Here is a 12,553-nt window from a genome sequence, read left to right on the forward strand (position 1 = left end):
ATTTCTGTCACACGGCAGCTTCAGCCGAGCCGTCGATCGGCAGCGGCGGCCTTATCTGTGAGCCGCAGGGGCTGATGGGAGCTCTGAGGACCTGTTAGAAACCACGTGGCCCTCGTCTGATCTGGCAGCTCGTCCTGGTTTGGCCTCAGCTGCGTCAGAGCGCCACTTCTCCCCAGGTTCACCAGAGGAAACACCACTGCACAAAATGCTTTTCCTCCCAGCTGCTGCTCTGTGCTGTCTGTGTTCAGGTGAGTGTTTCCAGCCAATCAGGAGCCAACAAAGTCCACCTGGAACAAACACTGTCACACTCACCTTCATCTATCTGTCTGCTTCTCTACAGCGCTGGTTGCCATGGCAGCACAGCTGATTCAGGACGATTTAACATTGACCAGGAGAGTTGATGGAGACGTCTCCTTCAGCTGTCGAGGAACTGACCAGTGTGACAGTAGTTATTATTCATACTGGTACCAGAAGAAAGACACAGAAACATTCAAAAGAATTCTGTACTTTGACCATGACAATTGTAACATAGGTGGCAGGTTCGATCATCCTCAGAAAAATGATTTCTCAGTTGTGAATAATCAGAACGGCTGTGAGTTGAAGATCCAGACAGTTAAACTCCTTCATTCAGCCACCTACTACTGCTCCTGTTATAAGAGTGATCCCACAGTGAGAAATGATCCGAGCAGCCTGAACAAAAACCAACAGATGAACAGACGTCAAACAGTGTTTGTGACAGGAAGAGAGCAGTAAACCACAGCCCAGGTTCACATGTTTCACCTCCATCTCAGCCACAGTCACAAACACACTGAACTGAGGGATTTATTTCATATTCTATTTATTTATATGTTGATCAGATATTCCAGCAGGTTTATTGTTGTTTCACACAGAGAGGAAAAAGGAGACAATCACAAACACAATGAGAAAATAAAGAGGAAAATAATTCAATCACAAAATGAAAACACTTCCAGCAGCACTTGTTGTTTAACACCTTTCAGCACATTTCACCACATCATTTCACTTCAGGACATTTTAAAAGGCAAATCTTGGACACATGTTGATCCGTGTACTTTGTGGCCCTTTGATTTCCATTTTGAAGTCGAAAAATAGAAAACGGCTCTGTAGCCCTTTCCAGCTAACCGTGAGTTCTGCTCGTAAACACCACGCGCATTGCTGGGTTTAAGCTTCTTTTATTCACTCAAGCCCACAAACACACTGAAGCAGACCCAGGAATCGAACACGGCTTGTGCCTCTTGTGCGTCTCGTATGTCTCGTACTGCTCTCCTGCTCCCATCCTGCTCTCGTCCTCCTGTCCGGGTGTCTCTCATGCCTCTGCCATCTGAGGTCCAGCACACTACTGCATTTAAAGGGAGTGAATGATTAGTGACTGGGTGCCAGCTCTGTCAATCAGTCACCTGGCTCTGCTCTCCTGAGCGTTCTCCATCTCTCTCTCTCCTGCAGTCGTGCCCCGACCACCCTCACCTCCACAGAGGAGGACGACCCTGAAGGCCCGTGGAGCTCAAGAGGACGGGTGGGACCGCTGGTAAAGGAAGATCTTGTAGTATCTGGGCTTCCTTCATCAAAGGTGTTGGTGTGTAGTATGTTAAAATAATTCTGCGGAGGCAGGGCTGGGTGGAACGATAGAGCAATCTTTATTCAAACAGACCTCAATGCCCACATCTGTACCAGGTGGCCACTGTCATGACTCCTGTTTTTGTTTGTTCTTGTATCTGGTTTTTGGTTTCTTGTATTTGATTTACGTCATTGTATCATGTCTTGTGTTATGTTTTGTTTTTCCAGGCCCTCATGTGTCCTTTAAGTTTCTCCTGTGTTCTCCCCTCTGGCTCCCTCTGTCTGTTGTCTTGTTCCCTCCTGGTCTGTTCCTCTGTGCTCCTCCCCCTCATTATCTCACCTGGCTTCCTTCCTCCTCTCTCTCCTCACCTGTTCCTCGTCATGTCATTAGTGTCTGTGTATTTAGTCTCTGTGTTCCCCTCACTCCTTGTCTGGTCAATGTTTTCTGTTTCCTGTTTGCTCCTGCTCCTGTTTGGTAGGTTTGGATTTTTTACGTTTGTCTGCTTTTGGTTTTTTGTAAACAGCTTTTAAATAAAGCTCGCCTTTTGTTTCCCTGATCTTGCCTCCGGTAACTGCGTTTGGGTCCACCTTCCCTTTCCATAGTTTTCCCCTTTTTACCCCGACCTGACAGCCACTACCTGGGGTTCTCAAATGTATGACAAAGTTCTGCCCAGTGCTTTGTCCTCTGCTCGATCAGATTCGATCGCGGACGTCTACAAAATACCACCCCCTTCTCTACTTCTGCGAGCCCTTTTTAAAGTCTCTTCACTTGCATCTTCCGACTTCTTCTAATTGGTCACTTTGAGAGTCCATCTATCCAATAGCTGAGAGAGAAGTTAACCTGCCTCCTTCTGTACATTATCTAACTTTGCTGATGTCACCGCTTGGAGATTACAGCCTAAAAGTGACAGGATTGTCTCTTCATGCTTATATGGAAATGTATACCTTAAGTCAGCTCTGAACAACAGTTTAAGTGCTCCATACAGGCCTGTCCTCCAGCTAAACTTTACCACACACAGAGCTGTTTAATTGCTCCGGGGCCCCTAGATATGTAAACATCACATCGGTCACATCTCTTCCCTCACAGATAGGGAACACAAACTATCTCTATTAAAGCTAAGCTCTGAATGTGAAACTGTGCAGACACCTCAATCTCTACAGAGGCGGCTGGCTTATCATCATCTGGAGGATCAACTTCTGGAGATTCATGGTTTTCACTGAACAGGAAGGTGATGAAAAACTGAACAGTTAAAAGTAACTAAAGCTGTCAGTCAAATGTAGTGGAGTAAAGAGTTAAATATCTGCCTCTGGGTAGAAGCATGAAGTAGCATCAAATGGAAATATTCAAGTAGCAGGTGGACAGAGGATGCTGTCAGCACAGCCCTTACACACCTGGACCAGCCCAACACATATGTAAGAGTGCTGTTTGTGGACTTCAGCTGAGCATTCAACATGGTCACCCCCCACAAACTAACCCACAAACTGAGCAACCTGGGTCTAGACAGTTCACTGTGCACATGGATACTGGACTTACTTAGCAACAGACCACAAAACGTCAGGATGGGAGGCCGCACATCATCCACTCTCATCCTGAACACTGGCACACCACAGGGATGTGTCCTCAGCCCCCTCCTCACACATTACTGCTCCCCCATCCACCCCACCAACACCATCATCAATTTTGCTAATGGCACGACCATAGTAGGACTGATAACAAATAACGAGTCAGCCTAGAGGGAAGAGATTCAACATCTGACAGAGTTCAGACAATAATCTAGACTTAAACACATTAAAAAACCAAGGAACTGTAGAGCTCTCTGCCCTCTACATGCACAGAGAGGAGGTAGAGAGCTTTAAGATCGTTGGGGTTCACATCTCTGCAGACCTCACCTGGACCACACACATCTCTCATCAGGTGTACAAGGCCCAACAGAGACTTTACTTCCTCGGGAAGCTAAAGCACGCTCACCTCCCTCAACACCTGGTGACCAACTTTTATCGGTCAGCGTTAAACAGCTTCCTGAACTACTGGTTTACAGTGTTTCTCCAGCTACACAACACGGGACGAGAAGGACCTGCAGCGGGTGGTGAAGGAAGTGGAGCGTGTCATCATGACGACACCACCCCCTTCCTCCAGCTCTTCTGGGAGGATCCCAAGGCGTTCCCAGGCCAGCTGGGCGACATAGTCACTCCAGCGTGTCCTGGGTCTTCCCCGGGGTCTCCTCCCAGCGGGACATGCCAGGAACACCTCCCAAGGAAGGCGTCCCGGGGGCATCCGATACAGATACCCAAGCCACCTCAACTGGCTCCTCTCGATGTGGAGGAGCAGCGGCTCTACTCCAAGCTCCTCCCGGGTGACAGAGCTCCTCACCCTATCTCTAAGGGAGCGCCCTGCCACCCTGTGGAGGAAACTCATTTCAGCCGCTTGTATTCGGGATCTTATGCTTTCGGTCATGACCCAAAGTTCATGACCATAGGTGAGGGTAGGAACGTAGATTGACCGGTAAATCGAGAGCTTCGCCTTTCGACTCAGCTCTCTCTTCACCACGACAGACCGGTACAACGACCGCATTACTGCGGCCGCCGCACCGATCCGCCTGTCAACCTCACACTCCATCCTTCCCTCACTCGTGAACAAGACCCCGAGATACTTGAACTCCTCCACCTGAGGCAGTAGCTCTCCCCCAACCCGGAGGGGACAAGCCACCTTTTTCCGGTCGAGAACCATGGCCTTGGATTTGGACGTGCTGATTCTCATCCCAGCCGCTTCACACTCGGCTGCAAACCGCCCCAGGACATGCTGGATGTCCCGGCTCGAAGGAGCCAACAAGACCACATCATCCACGAAAAGCAGAGATGAAATCCTGTGGCTCCCGAACCAGATCCCCTCCGGCCCGTGGCTGTGCCTAGAAATTCTGTCCACGAAAATAATGAACAGAACCGGTGACAAAGGGCAGCCCTGACGGAGTCCAACATGCACCGGGAACAGGTCTGACTTACTGCCGGCAATGCGAACCAAGCTCCTGCTCCGCTCGTACAGGGACCGTACGGCCCTTAACAGAGGGCCTCCAACCCCGTACTCCCAGAGCACCTCCCACATAATGCCACGAGGGACACAGTCGAATGCTTTCTCCAAGTCCACAAAACACATGTGGACTGGTTGGGCAAACTCCCATGAACCCTCGAGCACCCTGCGGAGGGTATGGAGCTGGTCCAGTGTTCCGCGGCTCGGACGAAAACCGCATTGTTCCTCCTGTCTCGTCAACAGTTGAACTGTAAATAGTTTTATTAATTGCACATTATCAGGCCTGGTGCCACTGTCCTTTATGAGCTCTAACATGTAGTTAACTTTACATCTAAAGGGGTCTTGAGGGTGAACTCATGAATGTCGACCCATCTGCTGATGATCACTGTATAATGTTCATCCAAACTGTACAAATAGTTCACTGCAACATGACAATATCAGCTGCCTTCATTTCCCTGAGTCACCTCAGACATCATCACAACAGTTGCCCCCCTGAGAGATTTGGCAGGAGCTGCCACTGGAGCTGGTGGAGCTGTCAGAGTCAGGAAAACAAGAGGTTACAGAACCACAGCCACAGGAGACTGATTCAGCCCAGGAACTGGAGACAGCTGCAGCTCAGCTCAGACAGGTTGCTGCAGAACAGGAACAGAGGACTGCTGCAAGGCAGAGCAGGAGGCCGGCAGCTGGAGGTCTGGACGGGGATCAGGAAAGACCGCCGGTCCGGCTCTGGAGCCAGTCTGCTGACCTGCAGACAAGGAAGCAGGAACAGGTGTCGACTGGGCCGCAAACTGAGGACCAGGAACTGGTGGACCTGCTGGTGGAGCTAGATAACAAGTCAGAATCAACAAAGTCAATGAATGAAGTTCATCCTCTGGGGACCAAGAATGTCTGAAGAAAATGTCATGTCAGTCCATCCATCCATCCTTTGGTCCAGGTCCAATCCATGTGGACTAAAGTAGTGGAGCGACAGACATTAGCATCCACAGAGCAACACTGCTAGTGTGTCTAAAAAGACAATAAAAGAAGAGACAGTCATGTTGATATGAACATTAGAGAAACACATCATGGAGCTGAAACATGATCCTGCTTCATCATTTGGACTCGTTCACCTCAGCCGACACGTTCAACAGCACACAGGTTTTTGTATTACTCTGTCTCACTGTGGGAGGAAACAGATACTTCACCTTTCTCTCAGGAACTAAACTGGTTGTAACAGGTAAGAATAAAGCTTCATTTTCCTTCAGTTGTTTTATCGAACAAGTGTAAAATGTGTTTTTAATGAGTTTTTGCTGCTTCAGGCTTTACATGTTAGTTTGTTGATAATTAGTAGAGAATTCTTGCAGCCGTGCAGCTATTGTTCCATAAAAAGGTTCATAACTCCTGAAAAGATGTTTAAATCTCACTGCACAGCTGAAGTTCTTCTTTATTTCTGCAGGAGATCAAACTGATTCATAGAGAAAAAGTTTGATGTTGACAATGTTACAAATATACAGTATTTGATCCTCTCAGTAATTCAGCACCATCTCTTGTTTTTATAAAACATCATCATATATGATATTAAACATCATTTAATTTATGTCAGTAAATGTCTTTGAAGAACATATCATTTTAAATATGTTGCATACGATCAATAATAATTGATTAATGAATGACCAAATGTATTCTATATGATGGTACAAATGTATTTTAGTGTGAAATATATTTATATATGAAGAAGAACGTGTATTGAATAAAATGTTACAATAAATATAAAACATACAAATTACAGTAAAATATTTTTAAAAAACATATACAAATACATTGTATTATTTACAACGGCACATGAAAATGTGCCGTTTTTTATGTTTGACTTACAATAATTTATATATTATGTTAAATATATTCATATATATTTTACATATAATTTAAACGAAAAAAAATTCCAAACCTAATTTAAAATACTTAAATTGATTGGCAGCGTGTGATTGTAAATGTTGTGTACAACATACTGTTTTCAGAAAGACATATAATATCATATTATATTATATTATTTCATATTATGTTGTGTTATATTATCACATTTTTTTGATCACATGTGAAGTTCCTGTAATGGATCAATAAATTCTCCCCTTTCTTCATATTATATTACAAAGTAATTATAACTCATATTTGACGTATCCGAACATTTCATTGTAATTGTTAATTAATGTAAAAATACTAAGAAAACAATTATAATATTATTGATGAACTGATTTGTTTTTCTTTAGCAGCTGGACTAAAGTACACGGTCAAAAATCTTTAATATGTTTGACATGTTGTAATAACTTTAAAAAGAATTTCATGTGAACATAAATATTTATTTCATTGTAAAATTTATTTCAACATAATGTTTATTAAATTACATCTTTTTACATATTAGTCAAAAGAAAACATGTATTTGTTATTTTAAATTAACTGTAAATAATTATGAAAACATGAAATTCAAGATGCATTTTTAAAAATATTTACAATATGTGGTGGATAATGTAAACATTAAAATGTCAGCGTGTATTAAACTTGAGGGTAAATATGTCCTTTATTATAATCTGTCTTTTATGATACAGATGAAGATTTTCCATTGTATGAACATATGATGTTATATTATTATTAGTAAGAGTCATAATAATGATGAATGTGCAGATTGAAAGAAAGAAGTGCTGAACACATAATGTTGTTTGTCCCCATATAACATATGATGACATGACATGATGAGTGTGTTTGATGTGCAGGTGAATCCAGTCTATGTGTTGAACTTTGTGCTGTATTGATGAGTAGTTTAGTGATCAGAGTCCATGTAGTTTCCAGGATCACACTGAATGCAGTGCAGTGCTGGAAGCTGCTGTTGACTGTGTCAATGTGTGTCTGTGCTGCTTGTTGCTGCTGTCAAACTTCAGATGAGCAGGTAGTGAAGCCCGTGGTGAGCGTGTACCCAGCAGCATCCAGAGCCCACCTGGAGGGGAGGAGCTCCCTGCTGTGTGTGGCCTCAGCCATGTTTCCTCCTCTGGTCCGCTTCTCCTGGAAAAGACGAAGGCAAGATCAGGTGGAGCAGCTCCCTGCTGAGGGAGAGCAGCTGGAGCTCACAGAGTCGGGATGCACCGCCACCATCTTGCCGCTTGATCGGGACGCTCTCGACACGTATGAATACCGCTGCACCGTCCAGCACGAGGGGGGCACAGTGGAGGGCCAAACAGAACAAGGTAATGAGTGTGTTGTGCTGAAGAAAGAGAGAAAGAATCATTTGACCTGGCCATGACTCTGGTCTGCACTTGGGTTGTCGTGTCATATGAGCACTGACTGTGCTGCACATTGAAAGTGGAGGACGGTTACTGATGTGGATCTCAGGTCAGAGAGAGAGTGACAGGCCTGATAATGAAGCTTTGTTAGCTGCTCAGGATGTTTATGAATCATCTGAATGTCGAGCCTGTTAACTTATCTGCTCACCTGCTGCTGTTGCTGCTGTTCAGTGTTCCTCCTCATACCTAGACTGTTTCACATTGTGCTGAAATTCACTGATCAATAATTAGACACATTGCCGGGCATGTGTAACTATTTAATTGAAGTGCAACCTTTTACATTCCTACTGCATAATCACAAGTAGGTAATAACGTGTCATGTTGACTCACTGCTGTAAGTAGCAGTGTGCAGGCTGCAGCAGCTGTTTGTCCTTCTCTGTCTGCTGCAGCTACATGTTTTTGTTGTACTATAATAATCAGGCTAATTGACTCTGTAACTGTCCAGATGCTCTCAGGAAAGTGTTGCAGAAGCTGCTGGAGAAGAACCTTCTAATCTGCCAATTTGTACAGTTTTTGTTTTCTAATTTGTACAGTGTCTACTTTATATGCAGTAGAATGACACAACAGACTTCATGCAGTGGTGTAACAGTATGGATGTACTGTATGTTTGAATACAGCTGCAGTTCAAACAACAAGCAGAAGCATCACCACCACATCCAGCGCACCACCTACCTCCATCGTAACGCAGCCTGAAGCAGGTGAGTTCTGTTAGTTATATGTTACTGTGGGCTTTGACTCCATTACATAAAACAATTAAAAGATTCACAGCATGTAAATAAATCTCTGTATGCAAGGGAAAAGGAAGAAAAGTAATACTGGAGGGCCGTGATGCTCAGGCCTCAGACTGCATTAAAAACAGTTACAATTTTGTGGTGGAAATCATCACGTCTCTGATCCAACGTTATGTTATCGTTATTATTATTATTATTATTAATATTATTATTATTGTTGTTGTTGTTATTGTTATTATTATTATCATTAGTTTTGCTTAATGTTACAGTTAAACCATATTACTGATTAAAAAAAGGTCTTATTCAGATTAAATGAAGCTTATTTGCACAGTGTCCACTTTATATAAAGTAGAATGACACAACAGACTTCATGCAGTGGTGTAACAGTGTGGATGTACTGTATGTTTGAATACAGCTGCAGTTCAAACAACAAACATCAGCAACACCACATCCAGCAAATTGCCCAACTCCATTGTAACGCAGCGTCAAGCAGGTGAGTTCTTCACGTACAAAGACAATCACTGACCAGAGAACCATTCTGAAGAAACTAACACTGTCTGTGTGTGTGTGTGTGTGTGTCAGTGTCCTTCCAGTCTCAGTGCAGGGTGAAGCTGCTCTGTGTGCTCTACACAGTGCTGATAGTGAAGAGTCTGGTGTACTGCTGTGGACTCTCTCTGCTGAGGATCCTCTGAAACAAGGGACCGTCCACCAGCTGCTCACATGCTGACTGACTGTTTCCTGCTCGCCTTTTCTCACCATCACATCTCATCAGTTCGTCTCATTGATCACTTTGATCAGCAGCCACAAATGTCAATGTTCATGTTTTGTGGTTGGTGGTAAAATGAATCTTTTGATGCACAGGTTAGATTCAGTCATCCTACATATATAAATACATATATACACATATATATCTGCAGTGACTGAGTATAAATTCTGTGGTATAGTGTTATTTTCATCCTCTAGTTTATTTCCACTTTGAATTGTGACTTGTATAATAATAGAACATGAAGCTGAATCATTAGCTGTCTGCTAGATATTTGATTGTTTTAGTATTTGTCTCTTCTTGTCTTTCTTTTTAATACATTATGCAGAGTGTGGCAGCTTTGTTCAATTCTTTCACTGTAACATTCTCAATAAAGTGAAAAATAACAGTGTGTGTTTTACAAACAGTTTGTTTTTATGGATTTCAGTTTGTCTTCAGAGCAAATCATCAGAAACAGAATCAACTTCATGGACCATGTATGTTGACGCCTACAAGTCATTTGACTCTGGTTGTAATTAGCTCTCAATATACTTTCACACAGCAGCAAGAACAAATGTAGAGGAAGATGTGAATATTAGCATACAGCTAAACAAGGACAACAAAGCTAAAGAAAGAGAAGCAAACAGAAACATAGAGCTATTATATACAAGTCAGTAGGTGTGGCTGTGCCACCAGGTTCAGTGCTGAGCCCCTTTTATAATTGTGTCAGTGTTGATGTCAAACTCTACGCTGATGACACTGTTGTTTCCACACATGAACAAACAGCAGAGCGAGCTGCTTTCAAGCTACAACTGCTATAAAATGATCACACAGCAGCTTCATCAGTCCCCTTCCAAGTTGGTGTCAGGCTGCAGAAACTGTCAGTAAACTGTCACCTTTACAGAATCAATCAAACAGAATCAACAGATCTTTTATTTCAGCTTCTCAGTCCCAGGTTTGTCTCCCAGGTGAATAAGACAGATGGAAGCTGAGACAGTGAGTACTGAGCGCTGTAACTGTTGTAACTGTCGTTGTGTTGTTCATGTGAAAAAGTGCAGCTAACGGTGAGGAGGCTGCAGAGCAGAAACCCACACAGCCCATCTGCTGCAGGAAAGGAAGTGCTGGTTGGCTCTCAACAGTTTTTTTAGAATCCTAATAACCACTGAGAACAGATTCATATCTGCTGCTGTACACACTCATCAGCTCCTCTCTGTGTGGACATCCACGTGATGCTGGTGACGGTCGCCATGACGACACGATGACGCTCCGCCCTCTTATTTTACTGGCGACAAACCCACAGTGACATCTAGTGGATAAAAAACACACAGCAGTAAATGAGGAGTATTACTGGCATTATTGTTGGTACTACTTCTAAAAATACTTCAAATCCTTTTTCTACTGCAACTATATTATGAACTATATTATTACTATATTATTCTGCTGCTGCCTGTTACAGTAGATGGTGCCATATTACTCTGACATGTACTATACTAACTATAACTATAGAAGTCCAACTGATCACAGCACTGTGTCACTTCACTTGAGACAGTACTGCAGTATTAGTTGAAGTACATCTCTGCTGGTGGGTACTGTGTGTATTTGTACTGGAAAAGGTTTGATGTGTCATAGAAATGAAATGATTCAGTGAAACGACAGAAATGTAAGGAGGACATTTAAGGCTTCAAATCACAGTCAAGGAGTTTTTGTGGATTTGTCCTTTTGTCTTTTCATCACAAGCTGTTCAACAACAGATAACAGTCTGTGCTACTAAATTCACCACCAACCTGAATGTGTTGCTGCTCACATGAATGTGTGTTTCTATTTCTATCACACTGCAGCTTCAGCCGAGCCGTCGATCGGCAGCGGCGGCCTTATCTGTGAGCCGCAGGGGCTGATGGGAGCTCTGAGGACCTGTTAGAAACCACGTGGCCCTCGTCTGATCTGGCAGCTCGTCCTGGTTTGGCCTCAGCCTGCGTCAGAGCGCCACTTCTCCCAGGTTCACCAGAGGAACACCACTGCACAAAATGCTTTTCCTCCAGCTGCTGCTCTGTGGTGTCTGTGTTCAGGTGAGTGTTTCCAGCCAATCAGGAGCCAAAAAAGTCCACCTGGAAACAAACACTGGCACACTCACCTTCATCTATCTGTCTGCTTCTCTACAGCGCTGGTTGCCATGGCAGCACAGCTGATTCAGGCCCGATTTAACATTGACCAGAGAGTTGATGGAGACGTCTCCTTCAGCTGTAGAGGAACTGGCAAGTGTGACCGTGACTATTTATACTTGTACCAGAAGAAAGACAAAGAAACATACAGAGTGATTTTTGAAATTAACAGGCGTAAAGGTGACATATAAACTTCGTAAATTACTCATCCTCAGATAAAAGATTTCTCAGCTGTAAACAATCAGAACGGCTGGGAGTTGGAGATCAAGAAGTTAAACTCCTTCATTCAGCCACCTACTACTGCTCCTGTTGGAAGAGAGATCCCCACAGTGAGAAATGATCCGAGCAGCCTGAACCAAAAACCAACAGATGAACAGACGTTCAAACAGTGTTTGTGACAGGAAGAGAGCAGTAAACCACAGCCCAGGTTCACATGTTTCACCTCCATCTCAGCCACAGTCACAAACACACTGAACTGAGGGATTTATTTCATATTCTATTTATTTATATGTTGATCAGATATTCCAGCAGGTTTATTGTTGTTTCACACAGAGAGGAAAAAGGAGACAAACACAAACACAATGAGAAAATAAAGAGGAAATAATTCAATTACAAACTCAAACATAATCCAGATGAATCAGTAAAACAACAAACATGCTTCAGAATATTTCAATAAAATGATATCAAACAGAATCAGAATATTTACAGCCCAACGTCCTGCTGCTGAATAAAGTCCATCCGTCCCTCACAACACTAATGTGCTCTGAATGAAAACACTTCCAGCAGCACTTGTTGTTTAACACCTTTCAGCACATTTCACCACATCATTTCACTTCAGGACATTTTAAAAGACAAATCTTGACACCTGTCGTCTGTGTACTTTGTAGCCATTAGATTTCCTTGTTGAAATCAGAATAAAAGAAAATAGGGAAAGGATTTGTGTCCAGCTTTTCGTTTTAAAATCGGAAACCAAAAAACGAAAATTACTCTTTGACTGATTGTAGTTGCATAGT

General features: G+C 43.3%; 1 protein-coding gene across 1 annotated transcript; it reads left to right on the forward strand.

Moving 5' to 3' along the window:
- The first annotated feature begins 205 nt into the window (after window positions 1–205).
- On the forward strand, window positions 206–9,739 carry LOC119010675. The gene is made up of 7 exons (XM_037083032.1): window positions 206–248; window positions 341–658; window positions 5,766–5,813; window positions 7,510–7,812; window positions 8,526–8,606; window positions 9,055–9,132; window positions 9,222–9,739. The coding sequence occupies exons 1-7, from the start codon at window positions 206–208 to the stop codon at window positions 9,329–9,331; spliced, it is 981 nt and encodes a 326-aa protein (XP_036938927.1). The 3' UTR covers window positions 9,332–9,739.
- The last annotated feature ends 2,814 nt before the right edge of the window (window positions 9,740–12,553 follow it).

The sequence above is a fragment of the Acanthopagrus latus genome, chromosome 21 (assembly GCF_904848185.1).
Source record: "Acanthopagrus latus isolate v.2019 chromosome 21, fAcaLat1.1, whole genome shotgun sequence".
Taxonomy (NCBI): domain Eukaryota; kingdom Metazoa; phylum Chordata; class Actinopteri; order Spariformes; family Sparidae; genus Acanthopagrus; species Acanthopagrus latus.